The 16,532-nt window shown below is 53.4% G+C and overlaps 1 protein-coding gene across 1 annotated transcript in view; it reads left to right on the top strand.

Annotated features, from left to right (window-relative positions):
• Nucleotides 1–1,109: 1,109 nt before the first annotated feature.
• Nucleotides 1,110–16,532, top strand: part of NR5A1 (nuclear receptor subfamily 5 group A member 1) — a 50,892-nt gene continuing 35,469 nt past the window's right edge. The window contains exons 1-3 of the mRNA XM_032767578.1: nt 1,110–1,211; nt 4,895–5,036; nt 10,934–11,574. Coding sequence (XP_032623469.1) covers nt 1,110–1,211; nt 4,895–5,036; nt 10,934–11,574 — 885 coding nt within the window. The remainder of the gene's footprint in view (nt 1,212–4,894; nt 5,037–10,933; nt 11,575–16,532) is intronic.

The following is a 16,532-nucleotide window of genomic DNA, read 5'->3' as shown; positions in this document are numbered from 1 at the left end:
TGCCTGAGCCCGGGGCTAGTGCGGGGCGCGGCGCTGCCCAGTCCAGGTCCCGGTCCAGGTCCCGGCCCTGGCAGGGATCGCGCTGGGGCCGTTCCGATCCGAGCCGGGTTAGAGCGGGGTGGGGGTAGGAGGCTCCAGTGATCCCCGGGGAGCTGGGACGGGCCGGCTCCCTGCAGGGCACTGCCCGGGCACGCGTCCGTCCCAGCCCTGCGGCCACGCCGCGCTGTCCCCCGCCGGGCAAGCCCTGGTGTGGCCCTGCCCGGCGCTCTCTGCGCCAGGCCCGCTGCCGAGCGCACCCGGAGTCCGTGTCCCCTTGCGCCCCTTCCCGCCCCCCGCGACCCGCCAGGCTCCCCGGAGAGCGGCCAGGCCTCGGCCCCCTCGTCTTCCGCGTCAGGCGGAACCCTGCACAGCCCCGGCCCGCCTGCCCCAGGCGGTGACTGGCGTGCCTCGCGCGGGGAGCTGAGCCCCGCCTGCGGCTTGGACCCGGGCTCTGGCCCTGACCGCTTGCCCAGCAGGCAGCTCCCGCGGGGACAAGCCCGGAGTGCCCGCGGGTCTCCCCCTGCCGAGGCCAACTGGAGCAGGCGACGTGCAAAGCCAAGACCTGCCCCCGGCCCGGGCCCGCCCCGGAGTGCCCGCCAGCAGGACCCCGAGCAACCCGCGCTGGGCCCGGGCCGTGTGCCCAGAGCTACCTCGGGGCAGGGCGCAGCCGGAGCCCAGAGCCCTCCCTGCTCCCGGGCCGCTCTGCCTGCTGCCCAGCACCCCCGGAGGCGGGTCCCAGCCCCGCGCCCAGAGCGGGGAAGCCGAGGGTGGCAGCAGACTCTCCGGCCCTGCCCTCCAGGTCCCTTCCCCCGCCCCCGCCCTGCTGCCAGCCCCCCGCGGCTGCCGCGGCCCCCCCCAGCCGGGCTTGCCGCCCCTCGGGGGTGGTCACTTCCCCGCACCAGCCTGGATGTGCAGCCTCAGGCGCTATAAAGGGTCCTCCCGCAGCACCCGCCACCTGCCTGTCACGCTCCGCAGCGCCCCGCGCTCTGCTCCGCGCCTCCCCGCCGGGCCGGCCAGGGGCTCCTCCCGCGCTGACCCGCTCTCGCTCCCCGCAGGCGGCCCCGGAGGCGATGGATTATACCTACGATGAGGACCTGGACGAGCTGTGTCCTGTCTGCGGGGACAAGGTCTCCGGGTACCACTACGGGCTGCTCACCTGTGAGAGCTGCAAGGTAGGAAAACGCCCGCGGGGGCCGGGCAGGACGCGCTGGCTGCTCTCGAGAAGGGCCCAGGAGGGATTGGCCAGATCGCCCCTTCCAGCGGGCTTGGCTCCAGGCTCCTCGCTCTGCCGCGGGCCGGGGAGGCTCGCCCCGAAAGGGGCCCCTCGCCGCCGGCCCCAGCCCAAGGGGAGCGGGGGCAGGGCGGGCACCCCGGCCCCTCCAGGGTTTCGTTGGCAGGAGTTAGGAATTGATCAGCAAGGCCGGGAAATCGTTGCGCTCTAATTCCCCGCGCGGCAGAGCTCGCCAGGTCCGTCGGGTTGGGGGTTTTTAACGCTCAAAATGTGCCCGGCGAATAAATGATGCTGGGTGTTCACTTGCCCGGGAAAGCCCCGATTCGCCCCTGCCGGTGCCCAACCTCCACTTTAGCCGGGAGCGTGGGACGGAACGAATTTAGTTTTCCATTAAATCTGGAGGTAATTCCGGGGCGAAGCCTCGGTGGTTTGATAGCGCGGCGCGTTGCGCTTGGAAAGTGTGAAGCTGCAAGTGAATTTCAGCGAAGGGGCTGCACCTTCCTTGGAGCCACTCCGCAAAGCCAGGAGCGGGGATAGCTGGACTTCTCCAAATACTGAACTTTTCAAACCTTTCATGAGAAATGCGAAGTCCGCAGTCCAGCACCGGAGAGTCGGAAAACACTGGCCGGGGTGTGCGTGTCACATCGGAGAGATGTGACAACGCAAAGAAATATAACGGGGAATTAAAGAACTAAAATCATTTTGTTCTTGGAGTAGAAATGAGCGGGCTGAGCTGATGCATCATTAGCGGCTGGGTCTGCAAAGCCGCCCGGCCTGCGAGCGGGGAAGTGTTTCTATAACGAAGCTTTGCTGTAAAGCAGCGGAGCTGCTGGCTCCTATTTCCCCGTTTATTTAGTGTTTCTGTTACAAACCCTGATTAACCTGCCCCGGCGAGTCACGCAAACCGCTGGCCCAAGGGGGTTTTATTCCACAGAATCCGCCCCGGGCTGGTATGTTAAAGCAGCTCGAAGACACCAAGTCCAAATTCCTATGATTTGTGCATGCACAGAAGACGTGTTTCTGGCCAGGTTTAGCTGCGTGTCGTTTAATGTGTTAAAACGAAACTGTAGCCAGCCCATGGGGTGAATCGTATCTAGCAGGAGCTCAGGCACTTTTGGCCGGAGTGTAACTCCGCAGCGGGTAGAATCATTTCGTTCCGGATTTATGGAGCCGGTTTCCCCAAGTTACTTAAAAGTTCACTGAGTTTAAGCGGCGCAAGCGGGTTGCCAAGGCAGAGTGCTCGTTATCTGTTTCATTTTTCGTTTGACTCTTCGGCTCATCAAAACAAAATAGATTTTTAGGGTCTTTAGATATTTTTAAATAGCTCCTTAGAAGAGATACTAGAAATATTAATTTTATAGCAATCAACATAAATTAAATCAAACGGTTCAGGGATTCTTATTATCTTTTAGTTAAAAAATATTAACCCTATAATTAGCCTCCTTAGCGGTGCGGATTATTTTTATTTCGCAGTCAGATGGGTGCACCGTTGCTTGCACGACTAATCTGCACAACGAAATATACGGAGCCTGAGTAATGTTTGCTAGAAAATGGAACAGAATTGGATGCTGTCCCGTGGCATTTCACTGGCCACCGTTCTGTGCTGGGCGCGGGTGGAAGATGCCACCGCGGGGCTGGCTGCATGGGGAGAGGCTGCATCTCTTGTGGTGCATCTAAGGAGATCAGAGCGCGCTGGATTTAGGGGCGATCCTGTCCAAATCCCCTCGCAATTCAGCTGCAGTGCAGGTGACCGGCGCTTTAGAAGTGCCGCAAACAGAGAAAATCGCGGAACCAAATACCAGGGTGACTGGAAAGCAAAGCGAAGCGAAGCCGAATCTTCCAGAGTTTTGTTGTCACTGCGGGGGCTGATGGTGGGTGAGGGGCTCAGTGGGGGGTGTGACCGCTGTTCCAGGCCTCTCTGGAAGGAAAGCGGCTCCCCCGACCTCCCCCCTTTATTTCCCATCAGCTGCTTGTATGTGTCCAGCCGAAGGTGTAATTAGGTGAAATGAGAGGATCTCCCAGGCAATGGCAAACATCTTTTGTAAATTGGAGGCCAGTTGCTACCTGTAGTTTCTGGTTTGGGGGCGGGGGAGGGTGCAGGGGGAAAGTGGGATCTTTCCCATAGCACCAGACCAGAGCACAGCAAGAGTCCCTCCGCCTGCCTGGGGCTGGGGAGGAATTGCAGAAGCTGGAAAGATCCTAGTTTAAATGCCAGCCACCCTGAACAGCCAGCCCTTGGCTGTGTTGTATTTTCAGAGGCTGTGGACTGAGGGCTAAATCGGACTCCTTAAAATCGGAGGGGGGGCAGCTCTCAAATTGCTTTTGACTAATGTTAAACAGTCTCCTTGCTCTCAGCGGGGAGCATCGCACCCACAAGCCCTGGCAGACACAGCCTGGCCCTGCGTTTCCTTCTGCCTGAGCTCCGGTTCCCCTCTGGGGCAAGCCAACAGCACATGAGCGTCTGTGCCATGGGGCATTCCCAGAGGCAGAGGCCCTGTGGGTGTGCTGGACTGAGCAGGGTTCTGGCCTGGCCTGCTGGGATCCCGCTCTGTGGTCTGCTTCACATGGGTCTGTCTGGGGCCTTTCTAAGGGGCCCTCTGAAGTATCCCAGTATCTTCATTGCTCTCTCTGCCCAGTGGGGTGGTAATGCTGAGCCGCCTCTCACAAGTTTGGGACTAATATTTGTCCAGGTCTTTGAAGACATAGATCACGCTATAGACACAGATTTGTATTAAAAGAGCAGGCCCCTTTTTAACCTACGTTGTTAATGAAGATTGAGAGGCAGGCTGACGTCCCCCCTGGCCAGATTCATCTTCTTCACAATTCCCCAAATTTGTTTAGAAAAGAAATCTATGAAAGGAAAGCAGTGGCCTCACTGGCTTTCCCCCGGAGCTTTGGCATTTCTAAGCATTCAGCACTAGCTGCTGTAAATAGGTGTAACTCCATTGCCTTTAATACTATGCTCATTTATGCAGCTGAGCATCAGGCCCATCATATTTCAGCAGAGTCCTAAGCAGATGAAAAACATCAAATGTTTCCCGTGGTCTTGCAGTCAGATTCCTGGAGTTCAGATCATGTCTGACTGAGAAGAGACACCTTCTCAGGGCAAGGGAGTTCAGACGTTGGGGGAGAGAAGCCAGGCCTGCAGCCTTTGTCTTTTAAAAACTTGAACAAAAATACATGACTTCTGGCTCTGCGGCTCCTGTCTGTGACTGTTAGCTTTTCTAGCAATGTGAGTCCCCCATGGCACTGGTCACTGCTGTTAACTCCAGATCAGACAATTTATTCTTGCAGCTTTTTAAGTAATTTCCCCCAATGAGAATATAGGGGCCAAGAAAATAAAAGCCACCAGCTATGATTCACTGTTAGGCAACAGCATAGCTCAGACACCTACGATGCTATTTTAATCTACGTGCAGTGTCCAACTCTTCCAAAGCCACTTGCTCCTCTGCCCCGAGGACAGTGGGTCTGCAAAGAATTTCTCCAGGCAAGGAACAAATCATCTATGTTAAACAGCAGCCTAGTGCAGGATCCGCCTTCCCCGAGGTGCCTGCTTAGTCCGGACATACTGTAAATGCTGGTGTATTAATGCACTGCATTTCTGCCTTCTCTCGTTACCATCAGGGCTTTTTCAAGCGGACGGTGCAGAATAACAAGCACTACACCTGCACTGAAAGCCAGAACTGCAAAATCGACAAAACCCAGAGGAAGAGATGTCCGTACTGTCGCTTTCAGAAGTGCTTGACGGTGGGAATGAGACTAGAAGGTAACAGCCCCGGTCTGCTGGCTCATGTCACTTAACTCTGTGAGCTCTGGGGGAAGAATGGAGGGGTCAACAGTTGTATGAATGCGGTGTAAATAGTTGGGGCCCTAAACTGGCCTGATCCTGTGACGTGTGGAGCACCGTCTTCTCCCATTTATATCACTGGGACTTCAGGGCACCCAGTACACAGGATCAGGCCCAAAGCCAGCTGTGACAGCTGCTTATCGCAAAAGAAATTCTTTCTTTGGTGTGTTGGAATTGTAGTTTGTTCATTTCTTTTTATTTAAACACGATTTGGGTTGGGTCAGTGGATCCGTATCTTCATGGGCAATATTTTAGGTTATAAGACTGTCTGGCACAGCTGTGCCTGGGAATTAAGCAATGACCTCAGAATTAAAAACAGCCCTTGGTTCTCACTGTAGTATCATCATTCCAAATAAACTCTCCATTCAGGGCTAGATTGTTTTTGTCGTCACCAGTCTCTAGGATACAGCATAGCCAATCCTGGCATTAAACAAACATGAGTCAGGACCCTGAAAATCATGAGATTTTTAAAAAATTATAAATGTGGGGTTCTTTTGATTTGCCTTCTGGCTTTTTAGAATTTAGGGTTCACACTTCAAAGGTTTTCTTTGCATGAAGCCCCATTTTAAAGGGCTTGAAAATGTTCTGGGTTTTGTTTTTTTGGTTTATTTTAAATGAAAGCCAAGATTCCCCTATTTTTGCATAATTCCAGGAGGCGAGGCTTTAAGGAAAACATCGAGTATCGTGAGAATCAGGATAAAATGGCAGGATGCAACAATGAGAATATAATTTTTCTTTTGCCACATTCACTGTAACAAGAATTTCTCCTTATACAAGGGGACTCAGTAGCACAGGAGATCTCTCACCAGATTGACATTGGGGTCATGCTACTGATGTCAGTCTTGATTTGTGCTAGTGTGGCTGATAGCAGAATCAGGCCATATTGTTCTTCTGTATTATGATGTGTTTTACGTGACACTTATGCACTGATGTTGCAGAACTTCACAATGCACACTGGGCTCAGGGCCAGGAAAAACCATTACAAACACGGGGTAATAAAAATGGGAAAAAAAAGGCTAAATTTTACACCAAATCAAAAGATTTGGGCAGACAGTGCTGAGGCTGTCCAGGGTTGGAGGACTCTGTGCTCCGTTCACATGGGGATTAAGGGCAAAGTGGGGGTTGAACATAAAGTACTTGCTAATACCTGAATAAAAACTGAAATCATTTCCAAAGCAGGAAGGAGGCAGAAGGCTTTGGAGGCTGAACAGTTAAGAGCAGGACACGTTTAATAGCGAAGGCAGCCAGTGCGAATTCACCCATGGAGCTGGCATCAGCGCTGAGTGTCATTTCAAAAGCAGATCTGAGCCTTAGCCCTGGCTGTGACTGGAGTATTAGTTACAAATAGTTCCTGAGCCAACTGTCCGGCTTACCCAGAGGCAGGGCTTAGTTTGTGCTAAGGCTTGCAAGGGCTGAGCCCTGGCACCTCTGGGCTTGGCAGGTCAGAGCTCTGGCACCTCTGGGCTTGCTGCATCAATTGTGAAAATAAAAAAATTGCTTGAGCCCTGGCACCTAATTGCTTGAGCCCTGGTACCTCTTTCATTACAAATTAAGCACTGCCCAGGGGCTTTGCTAAATCACAGAGTCTGACACTTTGTACCAGCACTCTGTCTTGTAACTGAGAACCGGCACGGTTGCCTTTGCTGGCAGTCAGAACTCACACTCCGTTCCTGTGTGCAGTGAATGGGTGAGGGACACTGAAATTAGAGCCCTGTGTTCCCTGTTGGCACCTGCCTGACTTCGAGGCACTTCCCTGCTTACAGCAGGGTTGAGTGTGGTCCTGTGTGTTTGTGGGGCTCAGAGGCAAAGCCAGGATACTTGCTGCCTGTCTGTTCAAAGCAGCCTTTTCCTCACCCTCTGAGCTACTTGATGAAACTCTGCAGTAGTTTATCCAACAGGGATCACCTAGAGGAAAAATGACATCCCAACTTGACTGTCTGTCTTTTGTGGTGAAAATTGGAGCTTACGTTTCCTTAGTTATTAGTATTTACTGGGCAGAAAATCTGAGCTGACACTTCTAAAGAGATCCTTCAACTCAATAGGACAAAAGCAAGTCTGAAATTATTGATTTTAGGGACAAGTATGATGTTGACATAGGCCTCTCTTGATGCTCAAGAAAGGAAATGACTGAGAAGTCTGAACTGTGTGAAGAACACAATCTCAGCATATCCCAGACAAATCAGAATGCTCACCTGAGTGCCCTGCAATAGAGCAACAAGACAGTCTCTGAAGCTGCTCGGCATTAACAGAGTACAGTGTGTTTGTGCTGATCACAGCACAGCTTCAGATAATGAAAGGTTTCACATGCAGGCTTTCCCTCTAGAGTGACAGCACAACACGGCCCATGCAAATTCACCCTTGTGAGCATGTTTCACAGAATTAAACGTGCAACAGAGGGGCAGAAACACTGAGTGGTGCAGGCCAGGGGCAAGAGGGATGGAAAGGCTCTTGTACCAATTGTGCAAGGAGGCCAGTGTTAGGCCTGAGGTGGGAGAGGGGGCAGAGAGGGCCTGTGATATGGGCTGGAACAAATCCAGGGAGAGTTTTAAAAACAGGAAGAACAATTTCAAAGCAGATCCTGAAATGGATGGTAGGGGTGCGGCGGGGGTGTGGGGGGTAGGAGCTTCAGTGAAAAGGTGGGCGGTGACCTTGATCTGTCAGGAATACTTCTCCGTCGAGTACAGAATTAGTAACCAGATCGGGGTAGAGCTGGATCTTTCTGCACTAACTCTGGAGAATAAAGGAGTAGCTGAGGCCACACTGAAGATGTTTCTGCCTAGAATGGAGATGGGTGAACTCACTTTGCCTAATTCTGACCCTACTCCATGGGTTAGGAGGTTTACATGCTGCTGCCCCACTTAATAGCTACTATGAGGAAAGGCACAGAGACAGGGAGAGAAATTAGAGTGAAAAAGAATATGGCACATGACATAGGGCATCTCCTTATAGCAACCTAGCTTTGATCCCTCGATCCTTCACTCACAGCAAAGAGTCTAAGCTGGAGCTGATTGTTTAAGGTGCGTGTGTATGTGAAAGAGAGTGAGAGCAGGTGAATGGGGTTGGAGTGTGTGTTAAACTACAGCCAAAAAGATTCATGAACTCAGACTGTGTTGGGAATCAAAGAAACAGTCTAAATAGCTGCAAAAATCTCAGGCTCCATCATTTTTGTCTGTCCTTAGTTTGGAGGCATCTGTACTTCCTGTTTCATTTTGTTCCTGGAGACATTTGAATGAATACAGGATCTTTGCTTTTCTAACCAGTCCCTCTGCCCTGCCCTCAGTTTCCCACCTGAGATCAGGATCTTGTGTTTGTGGCAGCACAAGAACCCAGTCGGGATGCAGCAAACAGCAAGGTGTTTATGATCCCAGGTGAGGCGGAAACAGGGGAATGCATGAGAATCAAAGCACGTCTTCTCTCTTAGGGTGCTTGTTTTTAAAGAAAAAAGGGTGTGTTCATTTCCCGCTTGTGAAAGATGCTACACTGAGTGCCCTGGGGCCTGCACGCCTCTATTCATTCAACAGCACAGGTACAGCTCAGGTAGGAGTTGTGCAAACTTCCTCTGCACACCTCTCTGTGCCACGAGCCTGTGTCGCAGGAATCATTTCGAAGGGTGTCTTCACTAGCCATTCTCTAGCAGTAGGATAGCTGCACCTGAGGTAGCACTGACGTAGCTATTGATGGAAGAGAGGGCGCCAGTGGGCATGAAAACCTGCTCTGAGCAGGTAGAAGTACCTGAACACTCCCTTTGTCCTGGGGCTTTTACACTGTGTTAAGCGCTGGAAATGGGAACAAACCATTGTAGTGCAGACAAAGGATATGTGTGGAAGGGGAGTTCGGTCTCTCTGGCTCATTCAGTGCTTTGCCTTCCTGTGGAGGCTGCCACCAAGGCCGCAGGTTAGTGCTGACGGCGGAGGTGGTTTTTACGTGCTCTCTGTGAGGAACTGGCCTAAGGCAGCCAGATAATGTACTGCCCAGCCACTGGAGGGTAAATCAGGTGGGCTCTCAAACAGTGATGGAGAGGTGAAGTGTTCTGTATTCCACAGACATTGTTGCCCTTAGCCAGGCAGCCCTGCAGAGAGGCTGTTTCCATGCAAACATCCCTAGGTAAGAAGGAATGGGGAAAGAGAAACAGGATTCTCTCTAGAGAGAGTGTTCTCCATGGAGTGCGAGTGCCCCTTCAAGGAAAGTCTCTGCAAACATCTTCTGCCTCCTGGCTGGCTTTCAGTCCCTACTGAAAGTCCCATGTTTCCAGCCAGTCTCTGAGAAACTTGGCCAGCGCTGTGGTTCTGTTGTGCAGTGAAGGTTGCTAAAGCGGGTTTCCGAGGCTGCAGTGAAAGGAAAGGTTAGTGAGATGCCTTTTGCAGAAATAACAGCTGAAACACAAACACTTGAGCTCTCCACTCAGAGTGGGGTGGCAAACCTAGTTGCTTTCCCCTTTTGTACATATTTTCCATGGCTTCCCAAGCACAGGGGTCACCAGCCGCCCAGACTTTCTCATGTCCATCTGTGCAGATCTCCAACGCGGAGCTTTCAGCTATTTGAGGCTCTTCCAAGAGTGTTTTTTTAAGGCAAAAACACTCTTGGGAATGGCCATAGAGGAAAGTGAATGATCTTGTGAAGCAAAGAAGCACCTGTTTCCTAAAGCGGTGACACATTCTTGTGTTTCTTTTGGGGTCCAGAGAGTACATCTGTTTCTTTGAAAGGGGAGAGGTTCTAATGGGCCTGTTAGTGTGAGGAGCTTGTTGTAAGACTCCTTGGGTGGAGTTTTAAGGTGTTTTTAATAATACACACACCGGGCCAGACCCACTGCTGGTGCAAATCAGTATAGTCCCGTTGAAATCAATGGAGCTAGGCCGGTCTGCACCAACTGCAGATCTCGCCAATATGTTTTGGAGTGCTCGCCTGACCATTTGTCTTGTGTGTAATGGTCATGTTGGAAGGGACTGGCAGGAAGGAGTGCATGACTGGATCCAATTCAACAAAATCTCACTGAGACACTGTGGCAACTCCCAGTCATTCAAAATCACGAGTCAAAATCCAGCAAATTGTGAGGTTATGTTTAAAAATCTTGAGACTTTAAAAAACAATAACTTGAGGTTGTTTTTATTTGCCTCCTGACTTCACATTTTCAAGCATTTCTCTGCAAGAATGAGCACTAGAAACTTAATTAATTCTCCCCCCCTTTTTTTAACATGAAAGATGAGATTCTCACGTATTCACCTGACTCCAGGAGCTTGGGCTTTAAGAAAAGCACCAATATTGCAAGACTTGTGATAAAATAGTGAGACTTAGGCAATGCTGCTGAGATACAGTTTTCTGCAAATTGAAACTCTTTGATTTGATGGCTAGTGGGTAGCAATGCAGGGAGTGGCTGAAGATGGCCTTACTGCTGGGGGGCAGGTCTGCGACTCTTATCTAGACCCCGGGAAAGAAGCAGCTCAGTCATGGAGGACGGGGCCTCAGGAACTGGGCGTGTTCTCACCCTGATGCTCTTAGTCTTCCAGGGTGAGGGGGTTATACTGCCTCACTAGGACAGCACCCCCTACTGTCTGCTCAGAGAGAGACTCTGCACCAGGACCCCTGTCTCCCGATGCAGCCATCCATCGCTCCCATGATGGAACGGCTGCAGGACAAGATGCATTGTTTCACCACTATCTGGCCTTTTCCCCTCCTCCTCACCATCCTCTTCCCCTCCCCCCCACCCCCAGTCTATCTGGACAGAGCCCTCAGAGTTATTTGCCATGTTCTCTTGGGAAGATAAGGCTCCCTTGGGCTCAGTTGAATGCCAAAGGCTGTTCTTTCTCTCTGCCCCACAGCTGTGCGTGCGGACCGGATGCGAGGAGGAAGAAATAAATTCGGCCCCATGTACAAGCGGGATCGTGCCTTAAAACAGCAGAAGAAAGCTCTGATACGCGCCAATGGCTTTAAGCTGGAGACTGTACCTCAGATCGTGTCGCCAGTGCAAACTGACTACAACCTGTCCTCCACCATCCATGGCATCCACTCGGTGTCCAAGAGCCTGCCTCCCAACCCAGTCACTATGACACCAGTCGACTATGACAGAAGTCCATACGGGACGCCATCCTTGGGAATGACTGTGCCTAGCCACGGGGCGCTGTCCAGCTACCATTACCCCTCCTTTCCCAACCGCACCATCAAGTCAGAGTACCCCGACCACTACACAAATTCCCATGAGTCCGTGGCCAGCTACATGTATCCAGATGCATATCCCAACAGCGCCCCACCCGACATCCCTGAGGTCATTCTCAAGCTGCTGCAGCTGGAGCCCGACGAGCCCCAGGTCAAGGCGCGGATACTGGCTTGTCTGCAACAGGAGCAGGGCAAAGGCCGGCATGAGAAACTCAGCAACTTTGCCCTCATGTGCAAGATGGCAGACCAGACCCTCTTCTCCATTGTGGAGTGGGCACGGAGCTGCATCTTCTTTAAGGAGCTGGAGGTAGGTGGTTTGCTTGGCTGGTCACTCCAGGGTGGGGCCTGCAGGTACATTCCAAGAGGCAATGCTAGCGAATGGAATAGACAGAGGGGCTGAAATTTGCCCAGCAGAGAGGGCCCCTGCAGGCCCCGCACACCACTGAAGCCCTTAGTAAGGGGCCAAACTAAAGGGTGTAACTGGTGCAGGGGGCCTGGTGTGACCCCCCTGGGCTGGAAGGAATCCACCCTGCGGCATCTGGCTTCCACCAGTCTGTGCATAGAGCAGGGTCCCGAGTCACTGGCCTGTGGCAGGTCCCCCCACCCCCTTCCCACACACTCCCGGGGCATAAGGATACTCAGACCTGGAGCTAGGCACGGGGAAGGCAAGAGAGGGGGAGACAAACCTGCCCCAATTCAACTGTTGTCTGAGCGAGGAGCCTGCAGGCTCAGCACTAGGGCTCCTTAGAAGCCTCTGCCCGGGGCACAGGGCGGCTCAGAGCCCGGGCACTGGGAGATGGGAACTCCCAGCTCCCCAGTTCAGATTCCCTCCCGGCCACCCCTTCTGGTTGCTGTGTGCTGGCCTGGCAGAAATGGCTTGAAAGGATCTCGGCCCAGTCCCTAATGGAGAGCTGCCTGCACCCCAGTGACACTAACTGGTGCCCTCGCCCACAGCCTAGGCCTCCAGATGGGGGGAATTTCCTGCCATAACGGGGGTTGGGGAGGGGCACTGCTGCCCAGCTCTCCCCGTGTCTTGGCACCGCTCTTGCTTCCGAGGTTCTTTCCCTGCCTCGCGCTCCCGCCGGGGCATGTGGCTGGCGCCGCAGCGCGGAAGCCAGCGGGAGCAGGGCGGAGTAGCTGGAGCACACTGGAGGTGAGGAAACACCCCAGCCTGTCTCCTGTGGGCTGAGGATTGGACTCCTCACCGCCCGGGCCGTGGGCAGGCAATGACTAGCAGAGCCAGCGCCTGGGGAACCCCAAAGTGTGATGGGCAAATGTAACCCTGTGCGATTATCGTCTAGACAATCTCTCCTCAGCCTTTGGCAGGAAAAGCAGTGCTGTCAGGTGGGCACTGGGCAGGGTCACCAGGGCCAGGGGACTCCTCCGCCAGCAGCATCTCCATGGAGCCCCAATCGGCCCTCTGGCCAGGCCCAGAAACCACACCCTGCTGAGCTGCGTTCCTGCTTCCTGAGCCAGATGGCAGAGGGCAGTGGTTGAGCTGCCAGAGGAGGACGGGGGACATCACCTGGGCTTTGCCCAGCTGCCCACACTTGCATAGACTAGAGTCTGGCGTGGGCCCTGCCCAGCTGCCTCCTGACAGTGCAATTTGCTGCCACCCGATGCCAGCCGGGGGTGAGTACCTCCCCCCACAAGTCCCCAGCTGCTGCTGACCCAGATGTGGTGTCTGCAGGCTCGGGATCAGTGACACTCACACCTCAGCAGTTCCAGAGCCAAGTTAGCAATCAACATTACCCGAAAGAGCCACAAAGGAGCTGCAACCAGCCAGGCTGCTCAACTCTAGTTCTCTGAAGGGGGAAGAGGACTGGATCTTTGTGACCCCCACAACCCTCCCACCCTCTCCCAGCTTCCAACCTCCCCTTCCATCCCACACACATTACAAAGCCTGGGAGAGAGTCTGGTCTTCATGCAAATTACTGCTTTTTTCTTTAAAAAAGCTCTCCTGTCTCTTCCTCTGGGCCAAACATAAACTAAGCAGTTTATGTGCATCCCCTGGCATTGCTGCATGTGGCCACAGATTTGTTTATGTAGGACCTACAGGAAGTATCACACTCAATTCCTTAAAAATTATTCAGTGCAGAAGGATTCCCCCCCGCCCCACAATGACTTGTTTGGAATACAATGGTGAGGGAAAGTAGGGGTGTCATCCTCAGAAGACTGTGCTGGATTTGGGTCAAATTTATCCTGGGTATGAATCTGCTGAAGTCAGTAAGGTTACAACAGCTGGATCTGTCTGGGGAGCCACGCTGATTCCTCTGTTTCACAGGAATTGAGGGTCGGGGGGGGGTCTAGTGATTTTTTAAATTTTATTAAATTTTTTACAGCAGCAAGAATTGAATAGGTTGTTTTCTGAAGCTGTCCCAAGGCAGCAGGTGCTACTCCCAGCCCAAGGGGGCAGGCCTGAGGCAAACTTGTGAGCTGGACCAGATTAAACTCTAACAAAGCTCTGGGGATATTTAGGGGTGGGATTCTGGGGTGCATGTTGGTTCAGGGGCATGGCCTGCAGACTCCTGCACTGGGAGTGTTCTAAAGACCGAATGGGGATTGTTTTGGGAGGAGTCACAAGACATTTGGATTCTATGCAAAGTGAGGCAGTCGGCTGAGTGAGGTGCTGTAATGGGCGGTGAAACTGGAGATCTGGCCTTAGCTCCAGTCAGCGCCTGTCACCAAATTTCTGCAAAGCTCCGGCACTGGGCACTGACACTGAGCTGCAAATGAAAAGAAAAGGCAGCGATCTCCAGAGTAGCTCCCTCAACGGTGTCTCAATGCCACTGTGAGCTTACACAGCGCCCGAGCTGCCTCGCTGGGACAGCCATCCCCAGAGTGGCTGTGGCCCCTGGTTCTGCTCCTCTCCAGACCATCTCAGAAGGTGGGGTCTTTCGCACTCCAGCCCCCTCCTTCGGCCTCCAGAGTATGGCAGTGTGCTTCACTGCTTAAAATAACCTCTCCCTGCCCAGAACAGTGCCAGGAAGTTGCATTGTGGAAGCATTTTTTGTTCCTTTCAATCATATCAGTGTTCTGCTTGGATTCTGGGAATGGGTGATTGTTGTTTTGGAGGAGATATTGTAAACAGTGGCTTCAGCTCGTTGCTGCCTTGCTGGGTAGCCTTGTAATTCTATTGTCCGCACGGGCACACCATTCAAACATGGCTTTGCTCCATGTGAATACAAATCCATCAGCCGGTCTTCCCCCGAGAGTGACATGTACTGTACAACAGCGATACCAGGCTTCACCTAGTCAGGAGTGCTGCCCTTGTGCCGGCCTGGCAAACAAGGGTCATGTTGTGTAACAATGCAGATAGGGGCTGCGGTCCCTGGAAACTGGACTCCACAGATCTCTGGGTCTCCTCCCATCCGAAGCCTAGTGCCAGTAACGCTAGGAGATGGGGATGGGTGGGCAGAGATTTAAACACAGAACCGTAGCTACCTGCTTTGGATAGGTTCGAGCGGGGCTGCGGTCCAGCAGTGCCATTGGTAAATGATTCAATCCAGTAGCCTATAGTGCTTGGGAGAGCGCAGGCCCCACCCAACCCCAAATGTTAGAGCACGGCAGGCCTCAGGCGGATTTTCTACCCTTTCAAACATGAGCTGTAGGAACTTGGAGACTCCTGTTTTCCTTTAGCAGCATTTCCTTCCTCTGCTAGAGGCTGAGCGTGTGGTACTGGCAGCTGAAGCTGCTGTCAACCCTCATCGCTCACCAGTAAAACCATCTGCAATCTGATGCTGTGAATCCCACGTGGTTGGTGCCACCTCGACCTTATTTTGCTGATTTCAAGAATGCCGCAGGGCAGATTTCTTGTTTGCTGTGGCAGAGCTTTCACCACACTGCGGCCAGAGACTTCTTTGCCCACAGCGGCTTGGGATAATTTGATGGCAGCAATGGGTTTGTGTGGCTAAGGAAAGAACATTAGTGAATGGATTTAGCAGGCAGTTCTCCTGGGGCCATTTGCAGTCTACAGTTATGACTGCTATTGGACGTAGGTGGAAGCAATCTATAGAGACCACGACACCCACTAAAGAAATACAGCCACCTCTGGGGTGGGACATGGCAGCCCTTCAGCAATGCACAGCAGCGCTGTACAACATTTTAGGTAGGAAGGGATGAATGTTGCTTCCTATGGAAGCTGCAAGGGGGAATATAAGAAAGTGGGGCTGTTTCTGGCCCCAACCCCTACGTGCTGCACTTCCTTCCAGCTTCCTCCCCTCAAACAGGCCAGCACATACAAAGCATTCTGCAGGGAAAAGCCAGCCAGATCTCCCTGCTCTAGGAGTCCCTCCTGTGAGCCTGGGGAGCTGCAGGAAGTGGGCTGGATAGAAGGCAGCTGAGCGAGAACGGGCTGGGGTTGCTGGGGAACGGGATGGCTCGGGGATGGAGGGAGCCAAAGGGGGAAAGGGGCCAGGGTGGGGTGGGGGCGTGGTGTTGCTGACGGTGCTCCTAAGGCAGTGGGGGTTTGGAGGCTGGGATGGCTTTGGTGTGTGTGAAGGCTGAGCGGCTGCATTGCCTGGGGGTGGGTGGGGCATTCTAGGCTGTTTCTAGGCTCCTGTGGCAGAGCACGTGGCAGAAACCCTGGCAAGGTGGGTGGCAAGCTAGAGAATCTGAGCCTCTGTTGCTAGCGCCGACCATCCCTGGTGCCCTGCCTGTAGATGCAGCTGGGCTCTTGCCCTCCTGCCAGACTGAGGCCTGTTACCCGCAGTCACACGTGACTCACGCTCTCTGGCCAAAGCCCTCCCCGCGCAGAGGGTCAGGCCCATCTCCCAGCCCGGCGGCAGGAAGGGCTCGCTCGGGTGCCTGGCTTCCTGGGCTACTGTCCCAGCTGGCAGCAGTCTGGCTGGACTGGCCCAGTGCTCTCGGAAAAGGATGGCCGGCTCAGAGCAGCGAGCTGCGGGTGGGAGTGCCTGCGTGTCTCTGATCCAAAGCAGGAAGGTGATTCTGGGGCAAAGGGTCTCAGGGGCTGTCGCCAGGCTCAGGGAAGAGCTGCTTTTTAATGAACTGTTGACTTCATTTTGTTTTTCACTAGTAGTTCAAAGGTAACTCCCACGCTGAGCACGTCACTGAGAAACCAGGGGGTGAGGCCTAGCTGCCCCTGGGCAGGGACACGTATGGCTTTGCTCACTGTTGCCTTGAGGGGCCGGTTCTTCATGAAACCATCACAGCCATGGCAATTCCCAGCACCAGCCGGGATAGAGCCCAGGTCCCTGAGCTCCAGGGGAATCTCTGCTAGCCGTTGAGTTGGTCTCTATGGTCCTC

The sequence above is a fragment of the Chelonoidis abingdonii genome, chromosome 24 (genome assembly GCF_003597395.2).
Source record: "Chelonoidis abingdonii isolate Lonesome George chromosome 24, CheloAbing_2.0, whole genome shotgun sequence".
Classification (NCBI taxonomy): Eukaryota; Metazoa; Chordata; order Testudines; family Testudinidae; genus Chelonoidis; species Chelonoidis abingdonii.
The sequence above is the reverse complement of the archived record's forward strand: the minus strand, read 5'-3'. Positions and strand labels throughout refer to the sequence as shown.